This window comes from Pholcus phalangioides, unplaced genomic scaffold (assembly GCF_987345545.1).
Source record: "Pholcus phalangioides strain wild (caught in Gottingen) unplaced genomic scaffold, Ppha-v1.0 ptg000013l_1, whole genome shotgun sequence".
In the NCBI taxonomy this organism is placed as follows: domain Eukaryota; kingdom Metazoa; phylum Arthropoda; class Arachnida; order Araneae; family Pholcidae; genus Pholcus; species Pholcus phalangioides.
In genome coordinates, this window is record NW_028301606.1 from 1,996,663 (window position 1) to 2,010,517 (window position 13,855).

Here is a 13,855-nt window from a genome sequence, read left to right on the forward strand (position 1 = left end):
ATTAATGACACATTTAGTGCTGTGAAATTGTAATTTATTAATTCAATAGTTTATAGTTTGTAAATTATAAAGCAAATTATCAAAAATGCATTTTGGATTATATGGGGAGGGGGTGTGGCTTAAAATTGAACTTTGCTACAGGGGTTTGAAGAACATTGACCTTCACTACAGGGACGGGAGGGGGTCTGTAACATCAAAAAGGTAGGTAAATACTGCCATAGACGATGTAATGTTTTCTGAAGATTAGTCATAGTTATTCCCCTTTGAACTCTTACATGTTTGTGAATAAATTGAAACAAGTAAAGCAATGACACCATTTCTAATTTTCCCACATAGTTTAAACTTGGTGAAATGCAAAAATAACTGAAGATATTGTTAAATATTGTTACTGGTATCAGTAACAATATTTAATGTGATATCTTCTTGAATTTGATTAGACCCCTCCCCTCTTTCCCAGGGGATGATATTACTCCCTGGGAAACACTGGATTAGACTGATGTTAAATGTAAGATGCATTTGTACAAGAAAATTACTGACACTAATATAATTTAGACATGTGGCATTTAGATATTTTTGTCAACTGTTAAGAAAAGTATTTTGTAGCATTTTTACTGTGAGAGAGAATTTTCTCTTTCTATAGTTATTTTTTATTACAATTCTATGAACTCTATCCAGGATGATCCATTCAAGAATAAAGATCCTTTCAAAGAAATGAATGGATTTGCTACTGACCCATTTGCTGAAGAAGACCCATTCAAGTCTGGTAAGATGTTAAATATAATTTCTGTAACATATTAATAATACAGAACACCTGAAATACCAGTTCACATCTTTAAAGTACTATCTATTTATTATAAATTTTATTTGTTGATTAATATTTTTAGATCCATTTGCTGATGGAGGAGTATCAGCAAGTGAAGATCCATTTGCTTCTGCAGATCCATTTCAAGAACCATTTGTTGCACCGGCTGAAAGCAAGGTTAATTTCTTATATTACTTTTTCACCTTACATTTTAAGCTATGTCTAAATATTTAAATATTTTTCGACACTGGATTTTAGTTATTCAAAAAATATTTGTCAGATGTTACAGTACAGTGATACTTTGGCTAATGAAAATAATTTAGTCCAGAATCACAATTGTCAGCTGAAATATGATTTTCCATAGGTTTCTATGGCAAATCATTTCATTCTTTTTAAGAGTTGCCTGAAATTTCGAAGTAACTTTTATGAAACACTATATAAAAAACTAGAAACTGACTGAAGGCTGAAATTAATAACTTCATAATTGGATGAAGGAGAAATAAAAGTAAAATGAAAAACCGAGTGTCTTTTTATTTTACATGTATATTATGCAGTCTGGTTTGTGAGCCATAGTAAAAAAAAAATGTGTGAAGTGGTGTGCTATTCGATATAGTTAGCGGATTTCTCTCTCATTCACATGCAGATGGATAAGATATGTTTCTAGATTGTCCAGACTGTTCAGTTTGGTATTAGAAAGCTGACCATATGCACTGAAACCATTCAAGTCCAGAGCTCTTTTTCCCTTGCTTTTCTTTTAAATGTATTTTTTCTTAGCTTAATCATTTATTTTACATGAAATAGCTCAAAATCTTTCGGAAAAAAAAGAGGTGCATCTGGAAAGTGATTCTAAGGTAGGAAATAAATTAATCTGGCTGAAATTACAGTTACTAATTGATTGACACTAAAATTTAGCTCACGAAGTGGCTGTTTTATGTTAGCACATGCATCCATATGGACTATAATTTTTGTTAGCAGAGGTAGAAAAATGTGGAAGAAGATCTTCGTCAGCCAAAAAATTCTTAAGCTGAAGTGTTTGTTAGTCGAGATATCACTGTATAGTAGTAAGTAAATAAGTAATGTCTTTATTGTGCATTAGGCTGAAGCCCTACAATGCAAAAAAATATTTAAAAAAAAAACCACTTTGTGTAATTTATTAAATATTTTACAAGATGGAAATTAATTGTTTCAGTTCTTTTTTACGTATAATCTTTAATTCAACCAAGTGTTGTTTTTTTTAAATATTTTGAAAAAAATATATATATATAAAACTGAGGTATTGACCAGTTTGCAATGATGTGTAGAAAAGCAATTGCCCCTTGGTAATCACACGATTGACATCTATTAGAGAAACAATTTAGGCCCCTAATAAAATTACAATGAGCTTATAGTAAAAAACTCAAAATCGTCAACGAATAAGGCAAATACCAGGAACTACTAAAATAATACCTAATGCATTTTGACACGCTGTGGGTGTCATCTTCAGAGGATAAGAGTATCATGCTGGCCGAGTTTCCCACTTTTGGATCGAGCACCAAATCTTCAATCTCGGTTGCTCAGTGGAGCAAATAAACTATACATCTGTTCAAGTCAAACGTGGTGGCAAGAATGACGAATACTTTTTTTTAGTTTTTCCTGCTATTTGCCTTATTCGTTGACAATTTTTTGAGTATTATTAGGCGAAGTCATCTTTTCTTCCGTATTGTAGTAAAATAGTCTGATCTGAGGGATTCTCTCTCTCTCTCTCTCTGTTGAAAATGCAAGTATTCTTCAGGTAGAAAGAAACTTTTGATATGTTTCTTTAATGAGAAACTAAAGAAACAGTCCTATTTAAAAAAGTGCCAACAAAATTTTCAGCTATTGCATATGTGACGGATTTGAAATTGGCCTTACACCCCTTTGAGAAGGATGGGTATCACTGTATATGAATATTCATAGTTGTACAATATTACACAAACTACTAAAGTAATTAATCGCTGCATACATATTTTGCTACTCTGTAGGGGAAAAGCTTCCCTATAATCCAAATAATGTATAATGTGACCTGCAAATTCCTCCCATAACCCAGAGTGGTGAATGAAATATCCCAACATAGATGTTCCAGTTCATTATTATAACGCACACACAAAAAAAACAAAAAAAAAAACATGAAGGACCTTCATTAGATCTTTGGATTAACTTTCTGGCTGCTATTTATATCACTGCTAATGGAATTCACGGAACAGTGAGATTGTTGACCACATTTTTTCAAAAAAATATATTTTTTCTCTCTCCTGTAAGCATGGACAGAGATAGACTTAAAAGTCTGGGTGGGGGGGGGGGGGGGTACGATGGCAATTCTTATATACACATATACATTAGATCAGTTGACTCCACCTTTGAAGCTGGGGGGGAAGCAATACCCTCGTGTATCTCCGCCCATGCCTGTAAGACGTTATTTTCAACAAAAGAAAAGAAAAAAAATTGATTTACTTTTTAAAATCTTTATTTTTATTCTGACCTGGTGTAGGGGGGCTGCAGATAATACACAGTGGCCTATAATCTGTGGTAAGAAATTTATGTTTTTTAACATATAATCCACATATTAAAGGCAGGAAATTATGATATTTTTGATGCATTATTAAACCAACATGTTATTATATATATATATTTTTTTTAACAGAAATGTTTTACTACTGTAACACTGAAAAAATTTATTTATTCTATCAATGGCTTTCCTTTCAAGCAGTTTATTTCAATTATGAGGGAACAGAAGTTTACTATTTTAATTTAGCTGATAACATTTTGGAGTTTAAAAATGTACTCGTACCATGTTATTTTCATAGCTTATTTTAGAATTTGTTTATGACACTATTTGTTAATTTTTTTTTTCATATACAGTAGGCTCTCGACTATCAGGACTTCACATTATTCGTATTCTGCCTAGTTAAATAATAATAGTTCTGTGATAAAGTGGGGGATGATTTACTTTGCCAAAGCGTTACAAGTGTTATATCAATTTGGGCAATCATTTATCAATGAGCAGTAAAATAAATTGGAATAATTTTTGTAAGAATTAAGTATGCATTAATATTTTGTTTATTTTTAAAGTTTATATATTCATACTGTACAGCTTACATGATTTTATATTCTCTGTGATTAAGTTGGACATTATCAAATTTATCTTAAAATATGTATAATATTTTTATTCTTAAGCTTTCTTTTTAAAAAATTTAAAACATAAAATACCATAGGCAAATAATAGGGGAGGGGGTTAATAGGGAGCTGAGATTATTTTGTATTTTTGCAGTAAAAAAGCAAAACACTGAAACAATAAAAAAAAGTCCTGCATTCACTATTGTACAGTACATATCATATATATACAAAGTACTGACCTGTATTTAGAGGATAGTTAGAAAATGTGAGTAAGTGCGGTTTTTTTTTTTTGGTACAAAAAAGGGTGTTTTTAATGGCATGTGGGTGGGGTAGGGAGTGAGCATTCATAGAACTCCAATGTATCTGTCTTTTTTGTTATCTGGCCTGCTTTTCTGCCAGATAGTTGGGAGTCTACTGTAATTAAAATTTGTGAAATGATTTGTTCACAATTCTGTTTCTTCATTTTTGCAAAAGGTGGATCCATTTCAAAATAGTGATCCATTTGGGTCTTTTGGATCATCCTCTTCTAAACAAAGTGAGTATTTTGATTAACATTTTATTAACATAAATCTTTTTTTTTAATTTGCACACCAAAATTTGTTTGTCAGCATTTTAACTGCTATTCTTGAACTATCTGATGATATTTTCAATTTGACTCTAGTTCAGTTCAGTTTCACTTTGCGAATTCATGTATTATTTATTATTAAATATAAAAATTAAGCTTTAATGATGAGCGTCTTTAATTCAATCATACAGGAATTCTAACATCACATTAATTTCATTGTCTTAATTTTATTCCTCCATGTTCTTCATCATGGCTCCCACAAGTGTGGGACTGACATTGCTCAAACAATAGGGCCTTTTTTTTCACTATAAAATCAGTATGGGAGGATCCCTGTCTAGGGGCTCTGCTCCAGAATGTGGGCGGGGGGGGGGGGGGTGCAGCATGTTGTTTATACTCATTTAGATGGGCATGAGGGATTGTACTTGCTTTAGCCATTTTACATGGTTTATTACAAATCTCATGAGAAATGAATAGGCCTGGGCATGTATTCATATTTTCCACCTACTATATCATTCACACTCTAATTTTCCAAAAAGCTGCATTGCGATGAGATAAAAATCTTGTAATTATTACACAGTATTAGTACAATAAAGGAGACAGCAATCAACATATTAATTGATATATTTTATGTTGTGTCTTTTTTTCCTGAATTCAAATTTTTCACTAAAATAAAACTGTGTAGCCAAACCCTGATTTATATTAAGGTTAAATCTTGAAAAGTTATTATATTGGGGCTGTGATTTACAAATATGTATACCAGAACTTTTTAAAAAATGTTAAATCAAGGAATTTGTTAAAGCAGGGTTTGTTATATTGTGATCCGACTATATTAACAAACATCTTATTGTGTCATTATTAACCCTAGAATACTAACTCTACGTTTTGGGGACATAGAGGTATAGGCAGTTAACATGCAGTTTTTATCAGCTTTTTTTTTTAATTAGTATTCTAGGGTTAAAATAAATCAAAGTTTTGCAAAATCCCCTGACTTGAGATTATCTTTCATTTTATAGCAAATGATCCATTTGATCCCTTTGGCTTGGCGAGCAACCAGTCTCCTCAGTCTCCTGTGCAGGTTTGTAAACTATTTTATTAATTTTCCATTCGTGTGAATCGTTTTGAAATTTTTTGAACTTTTACTCTCTATCTAATTTCATATATAGAATAAGTATTTTTAAGACTAAATTCTAGATTTTTCATAGTAATTATTTTTTAGTTGGATTAGTCATAAGGAATTAATTTCCCGTTGTGTAAAATGTTTAAATTTTATAGGAGTCTGAACATGCTGATCCTTTCGGAGCTGATCCATTTGGTGCACAGCCTCTGGCACCTCCTAGACCAGTTAGCCCGACTCCAGCTCTGCCACCAAAGAAAAGCAAAGCACCACCCCCTAGACCAGCGCCTCCAAAACTGGGTTCCAGTGGAGCCAAACCTGCTCCAACAAGAGCAGCACCTGCACCCCCTGTTCCCCCTGCACCAGATCCATTCAAAGTTGCAGAAGCGGAAGCTGCAAGGTCATCATCTCAGGGGTTCAGTGACCTCTTCCCTGCAGAAACGACAAAACAGGATCCATTTGAGCCATTTAATAATCCTCCTGTGGCCCAAGATAAAACACCCCAAGATAATAACTTCGCGAATTTCGATAACTTTGCAGACTTTGATAGTGCAAAATGATAGGTTTTTTCATTGTGTATATCTTGTACAAAACAAAAATTCAAAAAAAAAAAAGATGAAATACTTTAGAAATTTAGTTGTTATGAAATAGCGAAATGTATGGAGATGAAAAGAAAATGAATTTTCGATTGTTAAAAAAAATTATGCTGGGATCGCGTCCCATTAAGGTGTTTCCGAAATAATGTGCAGATTTACTTTCAAGATGCTAAAAGAAAGAAAAAAAGTAAATGAGCATAGTTATGCTTATTTTTAGATGTACATGTTTGTGTGTTTCAAATATCAATTTTTGTATATATGTGTATGTTCGCATTGCTTAGACAGATAGGTTTTACTTCTGTGTTTTCGATGGATGGGAGATGGGTGTTTTATAACTGAGCTTGAAGGCATATTTATCCATATTGTGTCCTCTATCGAGATCAGTCCTTTCTTTATGTATGACAATTGAAAAATTATATATTCCGATCGATCTTTATTTTTCTTTGTGATTGTTGTTTTTCTTCTCTGTATATTGTTATTAGCAGTGCAGTTGATTTTTCAGATATTTTATGAAATTTCATGTTCTTATGTTCTGAACGTTTGCTGGAAGTTGATTTTTGTTGTAACTGTGTTAAATACCATGCTTTTAATATCTAACTGAAACAATGTTGCTTTATGCTAAAACCATCACACATATTTGTAAAATTTTAATGAAGCTTATTTCTCCCCCCCCCCCCCCAATTGTGATGTATGAAAATTTTATGAGTAGGATTTTTAAATACCGTAATCTCCAGTGATTAAAGCCGCAGCTTTACATAGCTGTAAAAAATTAACTTTTGCTAATTCCAGCCTGCAGTCTACTCAATAGCTTTTTTTCTGATATTATGACTTCTGGACTCTGTTATGAAGCTGGGCTGGAAGAGATCTCAGCAACAGATAATGCCAGTGGCAAAGTTCTGGTGTTCATTCATGATATTCTGATTTGGAGGAAATCTAATGGATTTTTATGGAAGTTTTTATGTATTTTTTCTTAATTCGATTAATTTTTTTTAATATCAGTGATGGAAAACTTTTGTAGGAGCAGGCAAAAAGAAATTTTAGTGGGCCTAACGTATAATATTCGAACATTGATTCATAGTTGGAATTTTTATGCTCAGAAGTAGCTGAATTTGTTGTATTCTTTGAAGACTGCCAGGGCTTTTCATTGCAAATGAGACAGTGGTTTATTCTTTGCCCATAGTCATGTGCAGGATTTTTTCAAAAAGGGGAAGGTTATATTTTTTCCTGCAAAATAATGCTATATTCTCAGCTCGTGGGAAGGCCATGCGTATGCCAATGTCCTTTACTATTGTGAAAAAGTACTTCCATATGCATTCATCTTTGAAAAAACACAGCACTTCAAATCAACTTAGTACTTTTTGTAGACGTTTTGAGGATGATATATAAAAACAAGTATATTTTTAATAAATTTATGCATATTTATTAGGGCATGTTCCATTTTTTGCATATGCAGAAGATTTTAAATTAATTTTTATTTAAATTCTCAACTATATTTTGCTTAAAAAAAATAGAACACACCTGAACTTTTTTGAAGCATTGAAATTAGAGATTTCTGTACTATTATTTTAAAATCTGCAGGCCGGATAGAATCTCTAAGGGGACCTCAATTTGTTCATCTCTAGTTTATAGTATGAAATTCTCAATGAAAAGTCAAAAAGTAAAATTAAACAGACAGAACTTAGTTCCATTCAAAATGTTTTTCATTTTTAAATGAAAACCAGGGGAGAGCGGAGCTAGTTGGCAGTTTTTTTTTTCTATTTTTTCCTGTGATACTTACAGCAAATATGACCAATGCTGCGGATAGCGGTGCTCCTTGGCTACAAATTCATGGTGAAAATATCACTTGAAATTGTATGCTTAATTTGTCAAATTGTTTCAACTATACCCCAGATGTGGGGCTAATTGCCATAGCATGATGATTAATAGGATCAGAGGAATAAACGTAAGTTAGTAATTACAAAACTTTTATTTGAATACAAAATTGCAGAAAAAAAATTTGCATATTAAGCTCTCAATATATTTGAAGAAAATGAATGAAAAGAAAAGTTACGAGAAACCAAAAAGAACAAAACAAGGAAATAATTTCCTTGATGAAGTCATCAAGGAATTCTCAGCTTCATGTCCACCAAGAAAGTAGGTAGATCGTAGTTGTAATTTTCGCATAATTTTTCTGCAGTTATACCGAATTGGTAAGTTGGCATATGACATGTTCTATGCCAACATGCCCTTCAGCAGAGATGGCAACTTGCACTAACATGACTCCTTTGATGAGGGCTGCCCCACTGTTCCAAAAAAGTTCTATGAAGCATTGCAGAACAATCATTTTGGACTACCCATCACAACTATCAAAAATGTGTCAACATATTCTAGGGCTTCAAAAGCTTTAAGTGAAAAAAAAAAAAACTTTTCTACTTAAACTTTTAAAAATCAGAAAACTTGCTGTCCTCCCTCTCTGGAAGCTCCCATCACGCTGAAACTACAATGTACGATGCTGCACTTTCAGGTGGTTTGACAATGGTGATACTAGTACTCTGTGCTCACTGCGGTTGAAAGAAGAAATTGTTTGCCAACTAGCCCTTGGTCTCCCCACATGCGGTTTATATGAGCTGGAACATGTAAACTATTTCTACAAAATGTTTTCTCCAGTCATTTTTCTGAATGTAGTTTATACATCCCAGCGGCTTATCTACTGGAAATTACTGTAACTGTGTGAATTGATACTGAAAAAATAAAATGACGTGTGAGCTTTAGGTATCATTATTTCATTCTGTTTTTGTTAAGGGTGTATTTGAAGTTTTATGTAGGTACGAAAACTAAATCAAATGGTCAATCAAAATGAAAGTCAAAACTTTGTATTTTTTAATGTGACAGGTGCATATTGTATCAATTTAATAATTGAAGTGTTATTAGAAAAAAAATTCCCCTTTTATATGGTAGAAAAGTTTTGTTTTTGAAATAATTTTTTAGACTGAAAATTAGTAACTTTTCTGGAGGAAAACTTAAATGTTTATGGTTGGAAACATTGATTGTAAAAAAAAGTTAAAAATGTGATTCATTCAGAGGAAAAATGATTAGTGTTGGTTGCATGGTTTCAAAACATTCAGACACATTTTCAGTGGTTCCGTGATGTTTAAATTTCAAATATATAAAACACATTTGAATTAGAATCCAAATTTGTGAATGGGGATTGTCAATAGTTTGTTAGAAATTGGGATAACTACTCAGAATCAAAGATCAGTCTGTATGTTTCTTTTGTATAAACCTTATTGTATTGCTCAGCACGTTAGTGATTTTTTTGGTTTTTTTTGCATATGTGCATTTTTATGATCATCAAATAATCAGTTATTTGCAAGATTAAAATGAGTACAAATTATATTTCTCATAGGAAGTATTGAAAAATATACTTTTTGTTGCATTAGCCCACTGGAAATACATAGGATATATAATTTATGTTTGTATTGTACTATATGAGTTTATGTAATGCTTGAGCATAGGTAATGTGCATAAATATGCAAAACTGTCTTTAACTGTTGAATCTAGTCCCGTAATATACATAATGTGTGTGTTATACAAAATAATTTTGTGTGCTGCATGTACATTTGATGTGACGTAGCTATGCAGTCAGTGGAGAAATTCTTTTGAAGGATTGATACCTTTTTTGCCTCCTCTCATTGCTTTTTTCCTTTCCCATGTAATAAATATTTTCTTACGTTACTTTCAACGGTTTTGTTTCATAACGTTTTTTATTTTAAGTGTGAATGTGTTATTGCAAAGCCCGAAGTGCTGCCAATTCGTTAAACAGCGGGAGACCCTGGCCATAGTTCTATGTGCTGATGTAAGAAGGTCCGGTAGGAGACAAATCCATTTTTTTCCCATCGCTAACATGATACATGGCAAGGTGATTAAAAAACTACATTGTGGTCCATAGATACATGGCTACATTGGTGTACGCAAAAGGGGTTTTGGGGGGTCTCTCTCTAAACCCCCAAGCCGTTATTTTGCAAGAAAAAAGTAAACCCCCCCAAAAAAAAAAATTGAAACCTCCCTTTGAAAAAATCCCGCTTATGCCTGTGTATGGCTATATACAGTAGCTTAGGTGCCAGCCAAGACACGATGAAAAACTATTAGTTTCAACCGACGTAAATTGTTAATGTAGAAAATAAACATATTTCTGATTTGACAAAATTTTTATTTTCAATACACAAACCCTTTTCAAACACACACATTGATTTCAAAAACCTACTGTGGGAATTATGAAAGTACAGTAATAGTAGCAAATTCTTTTGTGCAATCACGGAAGTCAGTGATGGTTACCAAATCCTACGGACGAACAAAATTTCCCTCAAAAATTTTCCTTTAAGCAAGTTTTTCCATAAAAGGCAAAACTAATGTGCTGCCTTCTATTGGTAGAAATATTCAGTCAAGTGTTTAGCTGGGGGGAAAAAGCAAAAAACTAGAAAAGCATTGCAGGAAACAAATTTCAAAATATCAATTTTTTTTGTTTGTTTAATAAAATTTAAATATTTTATCAAGTAACATTTTCCCCACTCTGGTTAGAGCATTAACATTGATAATTTGGTAAAAGAAGAAAAATAAAATATAGAAATGTTTCCTAGACAGTTAAAAATTTGTAAATCAGAATAATAAAATCTAGTCAACAAAAACGCGAGGCATACAAAAAAAAAAGCTAAGGCCGAGCAACTGGCAACATGAACTCGAGGCTATAAAAAAAAAAACTCTAACCAGAGAAATCTCGGGACAAGATTTAAGTTTGTCACGTTCGAAAAATCGGGAAAAAAGATCACATTACTATCGCGAAGTGGTGCTTGGTAAAAGTTTGGGAACCATGAAAAATGCAAAATCCAGCAATGAATGGATGTCTCGCCACAGAGAGCAACAGGCCTACAACGATAAATTATTCAATCATTACGCTTCACTCATAGTTAGGAAAACTGGTGGCAGATGGCAGCACTACACATAAGCATTATATAGAAACAAACTTCACGTCAGGTTTTACTACACGTACATTCCAACTTGTACCAATTCGTTAGAGGTTCCGCAGAGAAATATGGACGAGGTGCATGTGTGGTTCAGTAGCCACGAGTGGAAATTTTTTAAGACCGCTCACATAAAGAATCTACTGACTTGTCTAACGAGTTGCCGAAAAACTTGGAAAAAATCCGACGTGTCCACCCCAAACATTTTTCAAAATTCGGTTTTGCTGACTTGCATAGTGGGTCGATCTCCTCCTGACTCTGACAAAAATTCCATCCAGTGCGGACTTATCCGAAAGCAGCCCGGTCATCAACAAGCAGATCAAGTTCACCTCAGAAGAAGTAACTAATACACCTGCAATCATGGTGCAGTGCCCGCTCTTTTTCTAGAAATCTGATCATGGGTGGAGATACAGCGTCAAAGGTGGAGTCGACTGATCTAATGTATATATGAATTGGCATCATCGTGCCTCCCCCCCCCCCAAACTTCCAAGTCTATCTCCGCCTATGAATCTGATGATTCCGCGGCCAGTTCCAACTCAACATATCACATTCACGTTCTGCTTGGAGGATATTACGAAGTGCTGCTCAAAGAAGGATAAAAAACAATCCTGGACGAATTTCATCACTGAAGCTGGGAATCAAACAATATGACTGAGCCTAGTTTGCCTTTTTGTGAACACAAAAAGGCAAACTAAAACGGCTCCAAAAACTTTATTTATCATCCCAGAAATGTTTTTCTTCTCGGTATTTTTTGAAACATTAATAACTTGTGTGTGTGCAATTTCCCGATTTTGACAATATTTCTCATGCGCAAACGCATACTTACTGACGTACATTAAATACACCTTCCTAGGCTGTTTACTAGTAGCCCACCTATAATCACACTACCATCCTTGAGGGACAGGCATAAGGGTAAAAATTTGAATCTGGCAAGAAATTGTATGCCATGCTGTTTTCGCAGTTTTTTTCTTCGCTAACTTCACTGTCTATGAGAGAACAAATACTCGTTTCCAAAAAATGTGAAGAGTTCAGTTAATTATTTATAATTATTTAATTAAATGAATATAAAGAGAGTTTAGTTAATTAGTTAATAAATCTCTCTTCCCCCGTCAATATCCATACTGGGTGCAGTTTATATGCCGGAGTTATCTCTCCTTGCACATACAAATACAACGCCACATCAGGCAAAATGCCCAACGAGGTGGTTGAGAAAAAGATGCCCATAAAAATATGGATGTCATATATTTCAAAAATATAGCAACCCAATTAAAAATGCAATTAGCAACATGCGACTTATATGCTGGAGTTTTGTCCCTGGTGCGGCCCGCGACACCACCTGACCATTATATTGGCCCTCGAGGAGAGAGAACTTGGCCACCCCTGCAGTAGCTATATTGGATTAACTCCATGTGTCGAGAGAGAAAAAACAAATTGACAGAAAAATGATTACCGCATGTGACTGCGGTTTGATGGATTTGCTATAGCTAACGTGGACACAATAATTACTGTATCAAGAAAAAACACGCACTCTTGGCGATGACCCCGAATCACATTTTTTGTTATCGGACTTTGGCCAAGAAATTCTGACATTGTTAATGTCAAAAAGCCCCAAAACATTTTTTGAATATTGACCCGCACAAACACATCTTTAACTTGAGAATCGTATGAGATACAGTGACAACAAACGGTGAGACACGAAAATAGAACAGCCCCCCGCAAAGCTATTGTTCTGGAATCCACATACCTGGCTAGATAAAACCCACTACTCAATTTACATATTCACTGTCGAAAATTTGACTAAATCTAGTTTTTGTGACTCCCTCTCTGCACTTGAGACTCGTGCGTTAAGACGCGCTAACATCTCCAACCTGGTGAAGCAACTAGAGAGCTCAATACTTGTGCTCGATTTCGTGCTCACGCGAGCACCAAATCTTACAGTAGAGCCATTTAAAGTTTTCTTATATATATAATAGATTTATTTTTTGAATTTTGGCATACGCCTCCCTTATACAGGATGATTTAAAAAACATGCAATTTTTGTCATGCAGCGCTGTCTCTGAACGCGATATATGTATATACAAGACGACTGCAGCGGTCTTGTACATACAGTACATACGACTTATTCAGAGACCTGTTTCCGTTCTTTGTAGCCTTGCAGTGAACGACCGGCGTAAAGATATGATTTTGCCACTTATTGCCATCGTGAATTGCAAATAGGATGACTGGTTTCACGAATCAGGAAGAGGTGGACATGCATTTCATTTATGGGAAATGAAAAAAGCTACGCAGTTCCCCGCAACTAAATCCTTGGTCAGCCAGGGCAAGCACTCATTTTAGCGCCCCCTTGTAATGTTGATTGGTGAAATTTGAGCTCCTTTTAGTCTGGGGCACCAAACTCTCCTGCTGGGGTCCGAGTAGCGCCTTGATAAGATGCTCGTCCACCACCATGAAAGTTTCCGTCAGGTCCGATCCTGAGCAAAGAACATAGATAACAAGTTCTTTTCTGACGAACCTGAAGTGGCCACAGGTAGATGGCACCACCTTTCCGACCCAAATCTATCGGTAGTAAATTTCCGTACGGTAATATGGCTGGAGTTGGTATGCGGTAAATTGGTGCCGTTGCCAGATAGAAAAACTTGAGTGCACATT

General features: G+C 34.2%; 1 protein-coding gene across 2 annotated transcripts in view; it reads left to right on the forward strand.

Annotated features, from left to right (window-relative positions):
• The window catches only part of Eps-15 (Epidermal growth factor receptor pathway substrate 15), a 42,634-nt gene extending 36,254 nt beyond the window's left edge, over positions 1-6,380 (forward strand). For both annotated transcript variants that reach the window (XM_089240572.1, XM_089240573.1), the window contains 5 exons: positions 676-763; positions 885-979; positions 4,409-4,469; positions 5,513-5,574; positions 5,772-6,380. In XM_089240572.1, coding sequence (XP_089096698.1) covers positions 676-763; positions 885-979; positions 4,409-4,469; positions 5,513-5,574; positions 5,772-6,173 — 708 coding nt within the window. In that variant the 3' untranslated portion in view covers positions 6,174-6,380. The remainder of the gene's footprint in view (positions 1-675; positions 764-884; positions 980-4,408; positions 4,470-5,512; positions 5,575-5,771) is intronic.
• Positions 6,381-13,855: the final 7,475 nt, after the last annotated feature.